The following is a 15,440-nucleotide window of genomic DNA, read 5'->3' on the forward strand; positions in this document are numbered from 1 at the left end:
CAGACCGTTGCAGTCATTTAAGGAATTAATCAATGGATGGAAGATCTCTTTCTCTGTGTCTCTGCTTCTTTCACTCTTTAAATAAATCTAAGAAAAACAGGAAGAAAGAAAGAAAGAAACACACACACACACACACACACACACACCAGGCAAGACTGTCATTTCTGCAAAGTCAGACAAAAACCTTAGAAGTGAGCGAGAGGGACAAAATCCACCACGTGCCCGGAGTAGACAGATGGGAACAGGGCAGGAGTTGGGAGACCTGGGCTCTGCCCGCAGCCCTGCCCCCAGCCTAGTGGTGGGGCTCAGCATGGTCATCAGTTCTGCGCCTTCTACTCCTCAATCACCAAATTAGAAACAGCCCACACTGTGATTCTGTTTCTAGGGCACCCTGGAACCTAGGAGACCCGGGTGTGGTCAGGGCTACCTGGTGGGCGTGGGGGTTACTGGAACAGGGCCATGGTAGTGAGCTTTCTCGTGAGGATCAGCTGAGCTGTGCCTGACATGGTTCTGGTCACAAAGCCTAATGGGTGCCAAAGTGACATCAAACCCCACACCAGCTCACACCGCCGGTGTCCTGGGCTGGACGCTGCAGCCTGCTTGTGTGGAAGGCACCCTCCAGGGACGCTGGGTAAAGTGCACACGAACCTCTCTGCACTAGCTTCGCAACTTCCTGTGAATCCACAAAAATTCTGAAACACAAAACTTAATTTTTAAAGGGACTTTTACGACTTTGAACTGCCAGGCCTGAATTTCCCTGCAGTTTGAAGTACTTTCTCTGTCAGACTGCACGTCTTGCATGCAATTTCTCTGCTCATAACCATTGGCCAAATATACATAAAACTCTCTTATTTCACAGCTTACACAGAAGTACAACTTCCAGTGTGATCAAAGACAGAGGTAAAACAAACCCATGCAGATGGCAGAGAAATATCCAGAAACATTTTTGTAATTTCAGAGGACAGAGCAAGTATTCTAAACTACAATACAATGGGCAAGAAATGTAAAAGAAATATTTAGTAATGGACGAGAGCACAGAAATTGTAAAAGGCAGTTAAATGCATAAGAGAAGAAAAAGCGATGCTACCAAGGATATTAAAAGACAAGTAACAAATTACAGAAAACATGCTCAGTGTTGACATAATCCAAAGGCTGAATCAGGGAAGGGCACTAACAAGGAACTGTCCTCCGTCTCACACCAAACACGAAGTGCTGACAACAATGCAGAGTCCACGAGTCGGCAAAGAGATGGAAATCAGAGCTGGGGCCACGCCGTGGTGCCATGGGTGAAGCCATCGCTTGTGACACCCGCAGCCCATATGACAGCAGTGGCTGAGCCCTGGCTGCTCCGCTTGCAATCCTGCTTCCGGCCAGTGCACCTGGGGAGGCAGTGGAAGATGGTCCAAGTGCCTGGGCCCCTGCCACCCGTGTGGGAGAACCAGATGGGGTCTCTGCCTCCGGGCTTCGGTCTGGCCCGGCCCTGGCTGTTGCAGGCGTTTGGGGAGTGAAACAGATGGAGGATCTCTCTCTCTCTCTCTCTCTCTGCCTCTCCCTCTCTCTCTGATACCCTGCCCTTCACATAAATAATAAATAAATCTTTTTAATAATAAACAAATAAAAACAATGAAAGAAAGTCATTCACATAAAAGATTGGGATGGCTAATGACTGGCACAACCCAAGAAAAGATGACAAAGGTGCCGTGAGGACAAGGCCCATGATGGACAGGTAACTGTGCCGTGAGGACGAGGCCCATGAAGGACAGGTAACTGTGCTGTGAGGACAAGGCCCATGACGGACAGGTAACTGTGCCGTGAGGACAAGGCCCATGACGGACAGGTAACTGTGCCGTGAGGACGAGGCCCGTGATGGACAGGTAACTGTGCCATGAGGACAAGGCCCGTGAAGGACAGGTAACTGTGCAGTGAGGACGAGGCCCATGAAGGACAGGTAACTGTGCAGTGAGGACGAGGCCCGTGATGGACAGGTAACTGTGCTGTGAGGACGAGGCCCGTGATGGACAGGTAACTGTGCAGTGAGGACGAGGCCCATGACGGACAGGTAACTGTGCCGTGAGGACGAGGCCCGTGAAGGACAGGTAACTGTGCCGTGAGGACGAGGCCCGTGAAGGACAGGTAACTGTGCCGTGAGGACGAGGCCCGTGAAGGACAGGTAACTGTGCCGTGAGGACGAGGCCCGTGAAGGACAGGTAACTGTGCAGTGAGGACAAGGCCCGTGACGGACAGGTAACTGTGCTGTGAGGACGAGGCCCATGAAGGACAGGTAACTGTGCTGTGAGGACAAGGCCCGTGATGGACAGGTAACTGTGCCGTGAGGACAAGGCCCATGATGGACAGGTAACTGTGCCGTGAGGACAAGGCCCATGATGGACAGGTAACTGTGCCGTGAGGACGAGGCCCATGAAGGACAGGTAACTGTGCAGTGAGGACGAGGCCCATGAAGGACAGGTAACTGTGCAGTGAGGACGAGGCCTGTGATGGACAGGTAACTGTGCCGTGAGGACAAGGCCCATGAGGGACAGGTAACTGTGCCGTGAGGACAAGGCCCGTGACGGACAGGTAACTGTGCCGTGAGGACAAGGCCCGTGACGGACAGGTAACTGTGCCGTGAGGACAAGGCCCGTGATGGACAGGTAACTGTGCCGTGAGGACAAGGCCCATGAGGGACAGGTAACTGTGCCGTGAGGACGAGGCCCATGACGGACAGGTAACTGTGCCGTGAGGACAAGGCCCATGAGGGACAGGTAACTGTGCCGTGAGGACGAGGCCCGTGACGGACAGGTAACTGTGCCGTGAGGACAAGGCCCGTGACGGACAGGTAACTGTGCCGTGAGGACAAGGCCCGTGATGGACAGGTAACTGTGCAGTGAGGACAAGGCCCATGAGGGACAGGTAACTGTGCTGTGAGGACGAGGCCTATGACGGACAGGTAACTGTGCTGTGAGGACGAGGCCTGTGACGGACAGGTAACTGTCACGTGAGCACAAGGCCTATGAAGGACAGGTAACTGTGCTGTGAGGACGAGGCCCGTGATGGACAGGTAACTGTGCCATGAGCACAAGGCCTATGAAGGACAGGTAACTGTGCTGTGAGGACGAGGCCCGTGAAGGACAGGTAACTGTGCCGTGAGGACGAGGCCCGTGACGGACAGGTAACTGTGCCGTGAGGACGAGGCCCGTGACGGACAGGTAACTGTGCCGTGAGGACAAGGCCCGTGATGGACAGGTAACTGTGCCGTGAGGACAAGGCCCATGACGGACAGGTAACTGTGCAGTGAGGACGAGGCCTATGAAGGACAGGTAACTGTGCCGTGAGGACGAGGCCCGTGACGGACAGGTAACTGACAACGTGCACTCTACAGGGCTGTGTAACAGGATGTGAGGAGAGGCCAAGCATAAAACACACCCTACTGACCTACCAATTTTATTACCATTCACCTAGATAATAATGGCACAAGCACAGAAATAATAATAAAATAAAAATACTTTCTCCTAGTCATGCTTTTTGATCAGGAAGAAAAGTTTAAAATAATCCTAAATGTCCATTAACCAAAGAAATTATGGAGTCAAATTTACAGCCTCCAGTGAAATGCTGCAGGGACTTTAAAAACCACAACAACCAGGGCTGGCATTGTGGCACAGCAGCGTAAGCCACCACCTGCAATGCCAATATCCCATATCAGGGCATAGGTTCAGGGTCCAGCTACTCTGCTTCCAATCCAGCTCCCTGCTAATGTGCCTGGGAAAGCAACGGAAGATGGCCCAAGTGCCTGGGCCCTGTCACATACACAGGAGACCTAGATGAGCCCCAGGCTCCTGGCTTCAACCTGGCCCAGTCCTGGCCATTGCAGCCATCTAGGGATTGAATAAGCAGATGGAAGATCTCTCTCTGTCTCCACCTCTTTCTCTCTGTCAGTTCACCTTTCAAATAAATAAAATAAATCTATTTTTTTTTTAAATCAACTATTGGTTGTAAAACACTGAGAAGAACAGTGTCTATAACATTAAAAAGTGTGCTAGGAGACAGCTTGTTAGATAAAAAATCTTGCCATGAAAAATTTCATCTGCCACATTAGTGAGTGGAAAAAGATGGTGGAAAATTACGCATGATCCCATTTCTGAAGTCAAGTGGTGAGCAGAGGGGAGGGCCTTCTCTCAGCGTGGAACAGCCTTGGCAGGGAGGCCTGGGATTACTTACTTCCTTCTTAGTATTTTCTGTATCATCACAGGTATTTAAAAAAAAAAATAAACAAAAATGGTACCATTCCATAGGCACTCTCAGATATTTTTGGAATCAAAGTTGGTAGGGGCTTTCTGGAGAGAAATCTGGCGATCTGTAATATACTTTCTTCTTTGTAGAAAATCTTTATGCATTTGTTTTTATTTATATGAGAGAGAGATCAATCTTCCAACCACTGGTTCATTCTCTAAATGCCTACAACAGCTGGCGCTGAGCCAGGCTGAAGCCAGGAGCCTGGAAATCCCTTGGGGTCCCCCAAGTGGGTGGCAGAGACTAGATTACAAAGCCATCACCTGCTGGCTCCAGAGTGCACATCAGCAGGAAGCTCGACTAGGAGTAGAGCTGGGACTCACACCCAGGCGCTCCGGAATGGACATGACCATCCCAGGCACACTCACACCCAGGCCCTCAGGAATGGACGCGACCGTCCCAGGCATACTCACACCCAGGCCCTCAGGAATGGACATGACCGTCCCAGGCATACTCACACCCAGGCCCTCAGGAATGGACATGACCGTCCCAGGCATACTCACACCCAGGCCCTCAGGAATGGACATGACCGTCCCAGGCATACTCACACCCAGGCACTCCGGGATGGACGTGACCATCCCAGGCATACTCACACCCAGGCCCTCAGGAATGGACATGACCATCCCAGGCAGCCCTGCACTTAAAGAAGAACCCAAAGCAAACATTTTCTTGGCTTGTTTAAGGGACAAACCACTGCCTGTGACAGAAGATTCGGTTACACAAACTCCACTGCTTAAGAAATCCACCAGGGCCCGGCGCTGTGGTGCAGTGGGTTAATGCCCTGGCCTGAAGCAATGGCATCCCATATGGGTACAGGTTCAAGTCCCGGCTGCTCCACTTCTGACCCAGCTCTCTGCTATGGCCTGGGAAAGCAGTAAGAAGATGGCCCAAGTCCTTGGGCCCCTGCACATGCGTAGGAGACCCGGAAGAAGCTCCTGGCTCCTGGCTTCCGATCAGCACAGCTCCAGCCATTGCGGCCAATTGGGGAGTGAACCATCGGATGGAAGACCTCGCTCACTCTCTGCCTCTCCTCTCTCTGTATAACTCTGGCTTTCAAATACTTAAATAAAAAAAAAATCTGCCGGAAGTCAGAGCTGCAGGTTCAGGGGAGGTCTGGCCTAATCCTTCCTCCTCCAATCATCTCATTTCTACGTTCATTTGCTGAAAGGATTAAGGTCTGAAACAAGATTCCTATCCCTGGGCAACCATGGCACCCCTGGCAGGGCGGTCACTCGCACCCCCTCTCGGGACAGCTGTCGTCCTGCTGCCAGGCCTGAATCCGGGTCTGTGATCCGGACTGGCCTGGGCAGCCAGGTAGGGTTTCACATAATCTGCCTGAGAGTCTGAAGGGGAGGAACAATGTCTTACACGTTCCACAACTTGCACAGCTGCTGGCAGTAAGTCTTGGTGGCTAAACCAGAGTCAGCTGATGAACTCAGTACTCAATAATTCACCCAGTCTGTGCTAGGATTTTGCACACCAAGGGTCTTGCTTCCTTGTAGGGAGGCAAACTTAACAACTTCAGAGTAGGGATTCGGAGTAGCATGGTGTGAGTTCAAAGGCCAGGTTTCCCGTAGTAACTGAAGGACACTGGACAAATTACCTGGCCTCAGTGTCTGACTCCCTGTCGGTAAACCAGGAAAGATGACGGCAGCACCATGCCCACACGGCTGTGAACGGATGACACTCATGGGTGCTTCTGACACAGTGGGCGCCATTCTGAGGACTCTACAAATCCTGCCTGAGCCCTCAAAGCAACCACGTGAGACAGCACCGACCGCTTCTATTCCCATTTTACAGACTGGGAAACTGAGGAAGAATGAAGTCAGTAGGTGCTGAAGCTGGAACTCAAACCCAGACAAGCATATTGCTGCTGCTACGTGCTTAGGCAGTACCACTTCCCAGGTGACGGCTGAGCAGCAACTAACAGCAAGAGCTTCTTTAACATAAGGTGAAGTCTGAAGACTTCAAAGTCAGCAGCAGGGGCCTCTCCGGCACAGCCTGGCGTCCCACCTCTGCCCAGGTGGTCATCTACGGGCAGGGGCCTCTCCGGCGCAGCCTGGCGTCCCACCTCTGCCCAGGTGGTCATTTATGGGCAGGGGCCTCTCCGGCACAGCCTGGCATCCCACCTCTGCTGAGGTATTCATCTATAGACAGGGGCCTCTCCAAGGCAGACTGGCATCCCACCTCGGCTGAGGTGGTCATCTACGGGCAGGGGCCTCTCCGGCACAGCCTGGCATCCCACCTCTGCCAAGGTGGTCATCTATAGGCAGGGGCCTCTCCGGGGCAGACTGGCATCCCACCTCTGCCCAGGTGGTCATCTACAGGCAGAGCCTCTCCGGGGCAGCCTGGCGTCCCACCTCTGCCCAGGTGGTCATCTACGGGCAGGGGCCTCTCCGGCACAGCCTGGCGTCCCACCTCTGCCCAGGTGGTCATCTGGAGGCAGGGCCTCTCCAGCACAGCCTGGCGTCCCACCTCTGCCCAGGTGGTCATCTACGGGCAGGGGCCTCTCTGGCACAGCCTGGCGTCCCACCTCTGCCCAGGTGGTCATCTACAGGCAGGGGCCTCTCCGGGGCAGCCTGGCGTCCCACCTCTGCCCAGGTGGTCATCTACAGGCAGGGGCCTCTCCGGCACAGCCTGGCATCCCACCTCTGCCGAGGCGGTCATCTACAGCAGTCTGGACTGCAGCAACTCCATCTCCTGCCCACACCCACCCCCCTCAGCCTCCCTCACCAACTGCAGCAGAGCTACACCCTGACTGAGACCGTCACCATCATGCGTTTTCCTCCACCATCTGCCCACTTCACTCTAGTCCTCGGCCTCCGAGAGCCAATCAGATCCCTCCAAGGGGTCTGAGCACCCGCCTCCTGGTCCTTCTGTTCACAGGGCCGCATCCCTCCATGGCACCATCCTCCCTCCTGGGATCCAAAAGCCGCCTGACCGGGACACCAGGCCCACTCCTGACTCCCCAGCAGAACGCTGTCCCCCACGGGCGATTTCTTGCCTGGTAATATTTTGCTTTCTGAAACCCTGTCGTCTCTCCCCCAGAGACTCACCCAGGGTTCAGAGTGTGTCCTACCTTTCTGTGCAACCCAGAGCGTCCACAACACCACCTGCCCTGCATGACCCGAGCGTCAAAGACTGGATGACATAGCCATGTCAGAGATGGCCTGGAGTGACGGCCAGTGACCACACGGCGAGACCTGTGTAAGCAGGTGCTGATTCCAAGTGAGACCCCGCCGTGGGGACTGCTCTCTGCGGTGACGCCTGTCCCAGGAAGCCGCCGCAGCTGGCCCCACCCACACGCACCTGCCTCCCCCTCCTCCTCGCCCAAGTTCAGCACGACGATGCAGATGTGCTTCCGCAGCTGGCGCGTGTTGGAGAACTTGCGGCTGCACTTGCTGCACTCCAGGCTGCTGGGGGCCGGGCTGCCTTCCTCGGTGGCCCCTGCCCCATCCTCACTCGGGCTCACGACGTTCTCCGCCAGCTCCTCTTCGGCGCTGGGCTTCTTTGTGGAACCCTTAGGCCTGCCCCTCTTCCTCTTCATGACCAGAAACTCTACAAAGGAAACAAGAGGCCGTGATGGAGTCACACAGGGTCACAAGGCAGGGCACACACTCAACTTCCAACTGGGAGAATATGAGGGGTCATGCAAGATGCACATTATGAGAAAAACTGTGCATGGGTTTCAACATGATCTGCACCAAAAATAAGCTTTTAATTCCACTTTTCTACTAACTTTGCGAAGCACCCTCACAGGTGCAGGCTTCACATTCTATTAGGAGGTTAAAAGTCCATAGTGAGTCCAGAAATTATCAGTTGCCAACAACAGCTTTGGGCTAACGTCACTGCATCTGAATGGATAATGGCTGTGCAACATTCCCATAGGAGGCATCCGTTTATCAGAGCCTGTGCTCTGTCTGTGAAGCCCAGAGGATTTCAGGTTACGGCCCCTGGCCCCCTGGTCTGTGATCCTGCCCTTGGGAACCCCAGCTTCCACTGAAACTCTTGGGGACCCCTTTGCAAGAGGCTAACAAAGGCTGCTGAGCCTGTCATCCGCTCCACGAGGTGCACAACTGTTCAGACTGCAGGGAGTCATAATTATGAGAGTCAAACTGTCCTGGAGAGAAAGAGAAACAGTAATTACAACCCAAAGCCACAGATTACAGGGCTCCAGGCAGGAGCAATACGCGTCAAGTTTCCTAGTGACCCGGTGATTTTAAATGGTGTGATAAGCTGCTGTGGCATGACTTCCAAGGCACGGCACAACTTGCATTTCCTCTTCATCGGCGTTCAAGGTTCATGCATTCTTCTCCGGAAGGGAGGTGGGAGTCAAGGTGGGAGCAGAGCACCCCATACAGCTCACATGAGGTGGCACAGCCTGGTCTCAGGTGACGTGAACTGAGAGTGCCCTGAGCAGGGCCAGGCAGGGAGCCGCCCCCAGTTCCACAGCCGTCATCTGGCTGGGGCACAGCACTGCAGCAACCGTTTTTGAACCTGAACTCGAGGGTAGGGGCGGGAGTCCTAGGTACCGGCAGCACCTGGGCACAGGTTCATCTGTAGAACAGGCTGTCCCTTCCTGCTCTCTGGGAGGCTGAGGCTGGGGCTCTGCACAGTGAAGCACCAGCCACTGTCCATTGCCAGCACGGCAAGGATCCTTTAAGTCGGTCACACAGGCTCACAATCAGAGTGGCAGGCTGCTGGGCCAGCCTGCGGGAGAGGGCAGCAGGACCATGGGAACCCACGAGGGCATGGGGTACCCCAGAACTCAGGGTGGCCTGGCTCCAGGAAGGGGAGCGTTTCCCAGGAAAGGGGGTCCCTTGCGGGAGCAGAGCCTCCACTCCCCAGCGACACAGCAACGTCAGCCTCGGCCAAGACACCAAATCTGAGCCCTCTCCAGCCAGTGCGGCCTGCCTTCCACCTGCCTGGGGCATGCAGGGTTGGGGAAGAACAGGGAAAGGCACCAAACGACACAAAGGACCAGGGACAGACAAGATAGAACAGGCGTTGGACACAGAGCCTCGGACGCTGTCCCAGCACTGGATTCCACCAAGGAGCACAGGGACTGTGTTTGCAGCAGGCCCAGCCTATGCACACGGGAGGGAGGGGAAGGCGGGATACAAGGCCTCCAAGTCATTAAAACTTCCCCTATTGTTCTTGACAGCAACTGCACTTACGCAACCCACAGACGCGCAATCACCATCAGAGAATCCGAGCGGCACAGACTCTGAAACACCCACCTCATGCCACAGCAGCTGTGGAAACACGGTGCCCACCAGTTCATGGAGGTCAGTGGCCCGGTCTAACCCCTAGCCACGGGCCCGGGGCCCCTGCCGTTCACAGAGAAGCCACTCCTTTGAAATGCTCTATGAGGCTGTGGCTGTGGCTAGGGGGTGACCTCTAGGCCCCCTTCCCAACAGGAGTGTCTTTGTTTGCCACCAGAGACAAACAACAGAATTTAGGGTGGGGGCTGGGGCAGGGCACTTGGTTCCCCTCTGCAGCAGGTGGAGAACGGGGCATTGGTCTGAGCCTCCAGGTGGGCGTGTGTTGTAAGCCCCAGTAAGAATTCCAGACACACAGGCCGAGGAGCTCCCCTGGGGAAAAGCTCCAGTACTGGCAGTAATGAGACTGGAATCCTAACTACGGCACTCTCCTGGGTTCTGGGAGCTGCCTTCCAGCAAATCAGTGCACTGAGGGAGACAGCAGGGAACCCCGCACTAGAAGCTGGAAGTAAAGGAGGCCTGGGGACCCCGGAATCTGCGGCTGGCAGTGACCTCTCAGGCAGCCTTGGCAGTTTCTAGGTACCCCAGGGCCACTCCGGGGCTGACTGACAGCAGCCGCAGTGCCTCCTGCATGCCTCAGGGGAGAGCGCTCTCCTCCCGCAGACCTGACGCTCTCTGAAGGCACAGTCCTGGTCCTGATCGTTTTCTGTGCCCCTCAGCAGCCAACGCCGGGCCCTGCATCCAGCAGACTGATGGGCGTGTGCCATCTGGTGGTCAGAGAAGGAACGCAAGGTCCTCCCTGGGAGCACGGCACAGGTGACAGAAACGCATCTTCCGTAGTGCTGCATCCATGATTCAGGTCCTCCACGCCAACCGGTTAGCCCAGAATGAAGTATTCCTAACAAACCCGGAATCGTTCAGCCCTGAGAGTCAGTGCTGTCAACTGCCCACCTCTGACGGGAGAACAAGCACTCCTGGAAACAGCAGAGACCGCACAGCCCCCAAGCCACAACACTAGGAGGGAGCTGCCTGGGACTCCTCCCCCTCCTCTCTGGGCCCCTTCACTCAGCTGTCCAGGAAATCCGTCCTCCGTCCTCAGGGAGGATGCTGCCCACGTCTCCTGAGTGCAGCCCCCGTCCAGGCTTACTCCCCTCCACGTCGTTATGTCGTCACTGCCCGGCTTCAGAAACTTCCAACCTGCTGGGTGACTGCCCCACGACTCTCAGACCTGGCATTCCAGGTCCTTCAGCACGTGGTCCAGCCCCACACACGCAGCCATGTGCACCCCACCACCCCCCGACTGCTCAGCACACGCAGCCATGTGTACCCCACCACCCCCCCTGACTGCTCAGCACACGCAGCCATGTGCACCCCCACCGCCCCCCTGACTGCTCAGCACACGCAGCCATGTGCACCCCACCCCCCCGACTGCTCAGCACACGCAGCCATGTGCACCCCACCACCCCCCCTGACTGCTCAGCACACGCAGCCATGTGCACCCCACCCCCCCGACTGCTCAGCACACGCAGCCATGTGCACCCCCACCGCCCCCTTGACTACTCAGCACACGCAGCCATGTGCACCCCCACCGCCCCACTGACTGCTCAGCACACACAGCCATGTGCACCCCCACCGCCCCCTGACTGCTCAGCACACGCAGCCATGTGCACCCCACCACCCCCCTGACTGCTCAGCACACGCAGCCATGTGCACCCCACCACCCCCCTGACTGCTCAGCACACGCAGCCATGTGCACCCCCACCGCCCCACTGACTGCTCAGCACACGCAGCCATGTGCACCCCCACCGCCCCCTGACTGCTCAGCACATGCAGCCATGTGCACCCCACCACCCCACTGACTGCTCAGCACACGCAGCCATGTGCACCCCACCGCCCCCCTGACTGCTCAGCACATGCAGCCATGTGCACCCCCACTGTCCCCCTGACTGCTCAGCACACGCAGCCATGTGCACCCCACCCCCCCGACTGCTCAGCACACGCAGCCATGTGCACCCCCACCGCCCCCCTGACTGCTCAGCACACGCAGCCATGTGCACCCCCACCGCCCCCTGACTGCTCAGCACACGCAGCCATGTGCACCCCACCACCCCCTGACTGCTCAGCACACGCAGCCATGTGCACCCCCACCGCCCCCCTGACTGCTCAGCACACGCAGCCATGTGCACCCCTACCACCCCCCTGACTGCTCAGCACACGCAGCCATGTGCACCCCTACCACCCCCCTGACTGCTCAGCACACGCAGCCATGTGCACCCCCACCGCCCCCCTGACTGCTCAGCACACGCAGCCATGTGCACCCCCACCGCCCCCCTGACTGCTCAGCACACGCAGCCATGTGCACCCCACCACCCCCCTGACTGCTCAGCACACGCAGCCATGTGCACCCCACCACCCCCCTGACTGCTCAGCACACGCAGCCATGTGCACCCCACCACCCCCCTGACTGCTCAGCACACGCAGCCATGTGCACCCCACCACCCCCCTGACTGCTCAGCACACGCAGCCATGTGCACCCCACCACCCCCCTGACTGCTCAGCACAGGTTTCTAAAGCTCCCCCCACACACAGATCATCCTGTGTCTACACTCCCCTATACTGTGCCCCTGCTGGTACCCACCCAACCCTAATCCAAATCTTAACATCTCGGATCCCAGGACCTCCTCCCAGAGGCCACTCTGGGAGACTTAAGCAGAACGGCCATGTCTCCCAACTGATCCACATGGCACCATAATTCGTCTACACTGCATCCCGAGCGTCTCTTTTCCCCACCTTCTATCATAAACCCCAAAGTCTGTGGTGGTGCTTGAATTCCCAGACCCCACAGAGTGGCAAACAGGCTGGATATGTTGCTATGGAGGGGACAATAAATAAATAAATGACTGGTAGTGTGAGGACAGGAAATAGAAATCATTCCGCACATCCCAGGTTTGCAACAGGAAGAAAGGGACTGAGTCACTTAACCCTGCTCTCAATCCACAGCTTGGGCACAACTGCCTCTTGGTCAGAAAACAGTTGCTGCAGACCCAAGGCTGAAGACCAGCGAGGCAGACACTCAGCGGAACGCTTCCAGATGCAACCATAGGGCAACGCGAGCGCTACAGAGAGTGCAGCCCAACGTCGAAGAGGCAACGGCGTCAGCCCTTCATCGGTGCGTCCCAGCACCACCCCCGCCACCCCAGCTACTTCCTCCTGTGGCCCTTACAGAAGTCTTGAGAGCTGGGGGTGCAAACATACTGTCGGCAACGGGAAGGAAATGGCAGCTAGAGCTGCAAGGCACCGGCACGGTTTTCAGCACCAGACACTGAGCCTGCAGTTCCGGGCTGTGACACCACACACTGAGCCTGCAGCACCGGGCTGTGACACCAGACACGGAGCCTGCCGTGCTGTGACACCACACACTGAGCCTGCAGCACCGTGCTGTGACACCACACACTGAGCCTGCAGCGCGGGGCTGTGACACCACACACGGAGCCTGCAGTGCCGCGCTGTGACACCACACACTGAGTGAGCCTGCAGTGCTGTGACACCACACACTGAGCCTGCAGTGCCGGGCTGTGACACCACACCTGAGCCTGCAGCGCGGGGCTGTGACACCACACACGGAGCCTGCAGTGCCGGCTGTGACACCACACACTGAGTCTGCAGTGCGGGGCTGTGACACCACACACTGAGTCTGCAGTGCGGGGCTGTGACACCACACACTGAGTCTGCAGCGCGGGGCTGTGACACCACACACGGAGCCTGCAGTGCCGGCTGTGACACCACACACTGAGTCTGCAGTGTGGGGCTGTGACACCACACACTGAGTCTGCAGCGCGGGGCTGTGACACCACACACTGAGCCTGCAGTGCCGGCTGTGACACCACACACTGAGCCTGCAGTGCCGGGCTGTGACACCACACACTGAGTCTGCAGCGCGGGGCTGTGACACCACACACTGAGCCTGCAGTGCCGGCTGTGACACCACACACTGAGTCTGCAGTGCGGGGCTGTGACACCACACACTGAGTGAGCCTGCAGCACGGGGCTGTGACACCACACACGGAGCCTGCAGTGCTGGGCTGTGACACCACACACTGAGCCTGCAGTGCTGGGCTGTGACACCACACACTGAGTCTGCAGTGCGGGGCTGTGACACCACACACTGAGTCTGCAGCGCGGGGCTGTGACACCACACACTGAGTGAGCCTGCAGCGCGGGGCTGTGACACCACACACTGAGTGAACCTGCAGCGCGGGGCTGTGACACCACACCTGAGCCTGCAGTGCCAGGCTGTGACACCAGATGCTAAGTGAGCCTGCAGCACCGGGCTGTGAGTGTCCTTCTTCCCAACCAGAGTCCGTGTGGTGTCCCCTGCCCTCGGGTGTGGGGCACACATATCTGAATAGGGCCAAGTGAGCAGCCTAGGGCACAGACTTGCAGTTAGGGAGCAGGAAACGTCCACACGCAGCTGCCTGCACCCTCCCAAGTCCCTGTCGTAGGCCATCCATTACAAAGCTGCGCACGGTGACCGACGGGCGGCAACTGTTTAGACTACGGCCATGCTCGTCAATGTTCTGACCTGGAACATCTAAGCCACTAGCACCTGCCCAGCCAGTCTGCAGTCAGATCACGCAGCCCCTTGATGGACATCCACTCTTGTTCATGCTGCCGGGATGTGCACCTTTTTCTTGATTTCTTCACTTCCAAATAACTCCCACACCAAAAAGTCCTACACAGAGCTAAGGGCATTCAGATTGTGTTGGGCCCGGGAGCCTGGCCTTAACGCAAGGATCAGGAGAGCAGCCAGCCCTCCGGTGCTCTCCTCTGCGGCTGGAGAGCTTCAGAAACTCCTGACGGAACAACATTTCAGGGTCCTGACAGTCCGTCTGCCTGGAAGTAATCGGGGAGCCGCTGAATTATTTATCAGAAAGGAGGGCACGTGAGCCTTTCAGGTTATGAGGAATACAGCGTCGCCGTAGTGGTGACAGACTGCACCCTGTTCTACAGCCCCACACCAGCTACATGGCGGGAAGGCCACGTGAGTAACGGCGGCAGGAACAATGGCTAAGCGCGTGCAGCTCAGGCACCACACCAAGCACTTGGCCTGCGTGTCCTCGTGTAACCCCAGAGGGAGGCGTCAGTATCATCCCTGGTTTATAGCAGAGGACGCGGAGGCTAAAAATATCAATTCTCCCCAAGGTCGCGGAACTGTTGTTGGCAGAGCCAGAACTGAACGGAGCCCTGGCTGCCCCAGAGGCATGAACCTCACACCCGTGTCGCCTGATGACCATCAGAACACAGAAACAGCGCACTCTGACCTGCGCCCTGAACACCTCCTGCAGGAGATGAGAGCCTCCCGCAGCACCGGGCCCCACACGGCCCCACTCGCTCCACGGCCTCCCTGCATGTGGGGATGAGGACAGGGAGGCACCCGGGCACCGGGCACGCTCTACACACCAAGGCCACACCGTGGGCAGCATGTGCCCAACACCTCCTGCAGGAGTTGAGAGCCTCCCGCAGCACTGGGCCCCACGTGGCCCCACTCACTCCACGGCCTCCCTGAATGTGGGGATGAGGACATGGGCAGGAGATGAGGACGTGGGAGGCGCCCGGGCACCGGGCACGCTCTACACGCCAAGGCCACACCGTGGGCAGCATGTGCCCAACACCTCCTGCAGGAGTTGAGAGCCTCCCACAGCACCGGGCCCCACACGGCCCCACTCGCTCCACAGCCTCCCTGATTGTGGGGATGAGGACATGGGCAGGAGAGGAGAACGTGGGAGGCACCCGGGCACCGGGCACGCTCTACACACCAAGGCAGTACCAGGGGCATCACATGCCCAACACCTCCTACAGGAAATGAGAGCCCCCCACAGCACAGGGCCCCACATGGCCCCACTCGCTCCACGGCCTCCCTGATTGTAGGGA

The 15,440-nt window shown here is 57.2% G+C and overlaps 1 protein-coding gene across 3 annotated transcripts in view; it reads right to left on the reverse strand.

The window, feature by feature from the left end:
- Positions 1-15,440, reverse strand: part of ZFAT (zinc finger and AT-hook domain containing) — a 205,903-nt gene that overhangs the window by 142,174 nt on the left and 48,289 nt on the right. For all 3 annotated transcript variants that reach the window (XM_070075863.1, XM_070075861.1, XM_070075862.1), the window contains exon 3: positions 7,597-7,845. In XM_070075863.1, the coding sequence (XP_069931964.1) occupies positions 7,597-7,845 (249 nt within the window). The remainder of the gene's footprint in view (positions 1-7,596; positions 7,846-15,440) is intronic.

The sequence above is a fragment of the Oryctolagus cuniculus genome, chromosome 6 (genome assembly GCF_964237555.1).
Source record: "Oryctolagus cuniculus chromosome 6, mOryCun1.1, whole genome shotgun sequence".
Taxonomy (NCBI): Eukaryota; Metazoa; Chordata; class Mammalia; order Lagomorpha; family Leporidae; genus Oryctolagus; species Oryctolagus cuniculus.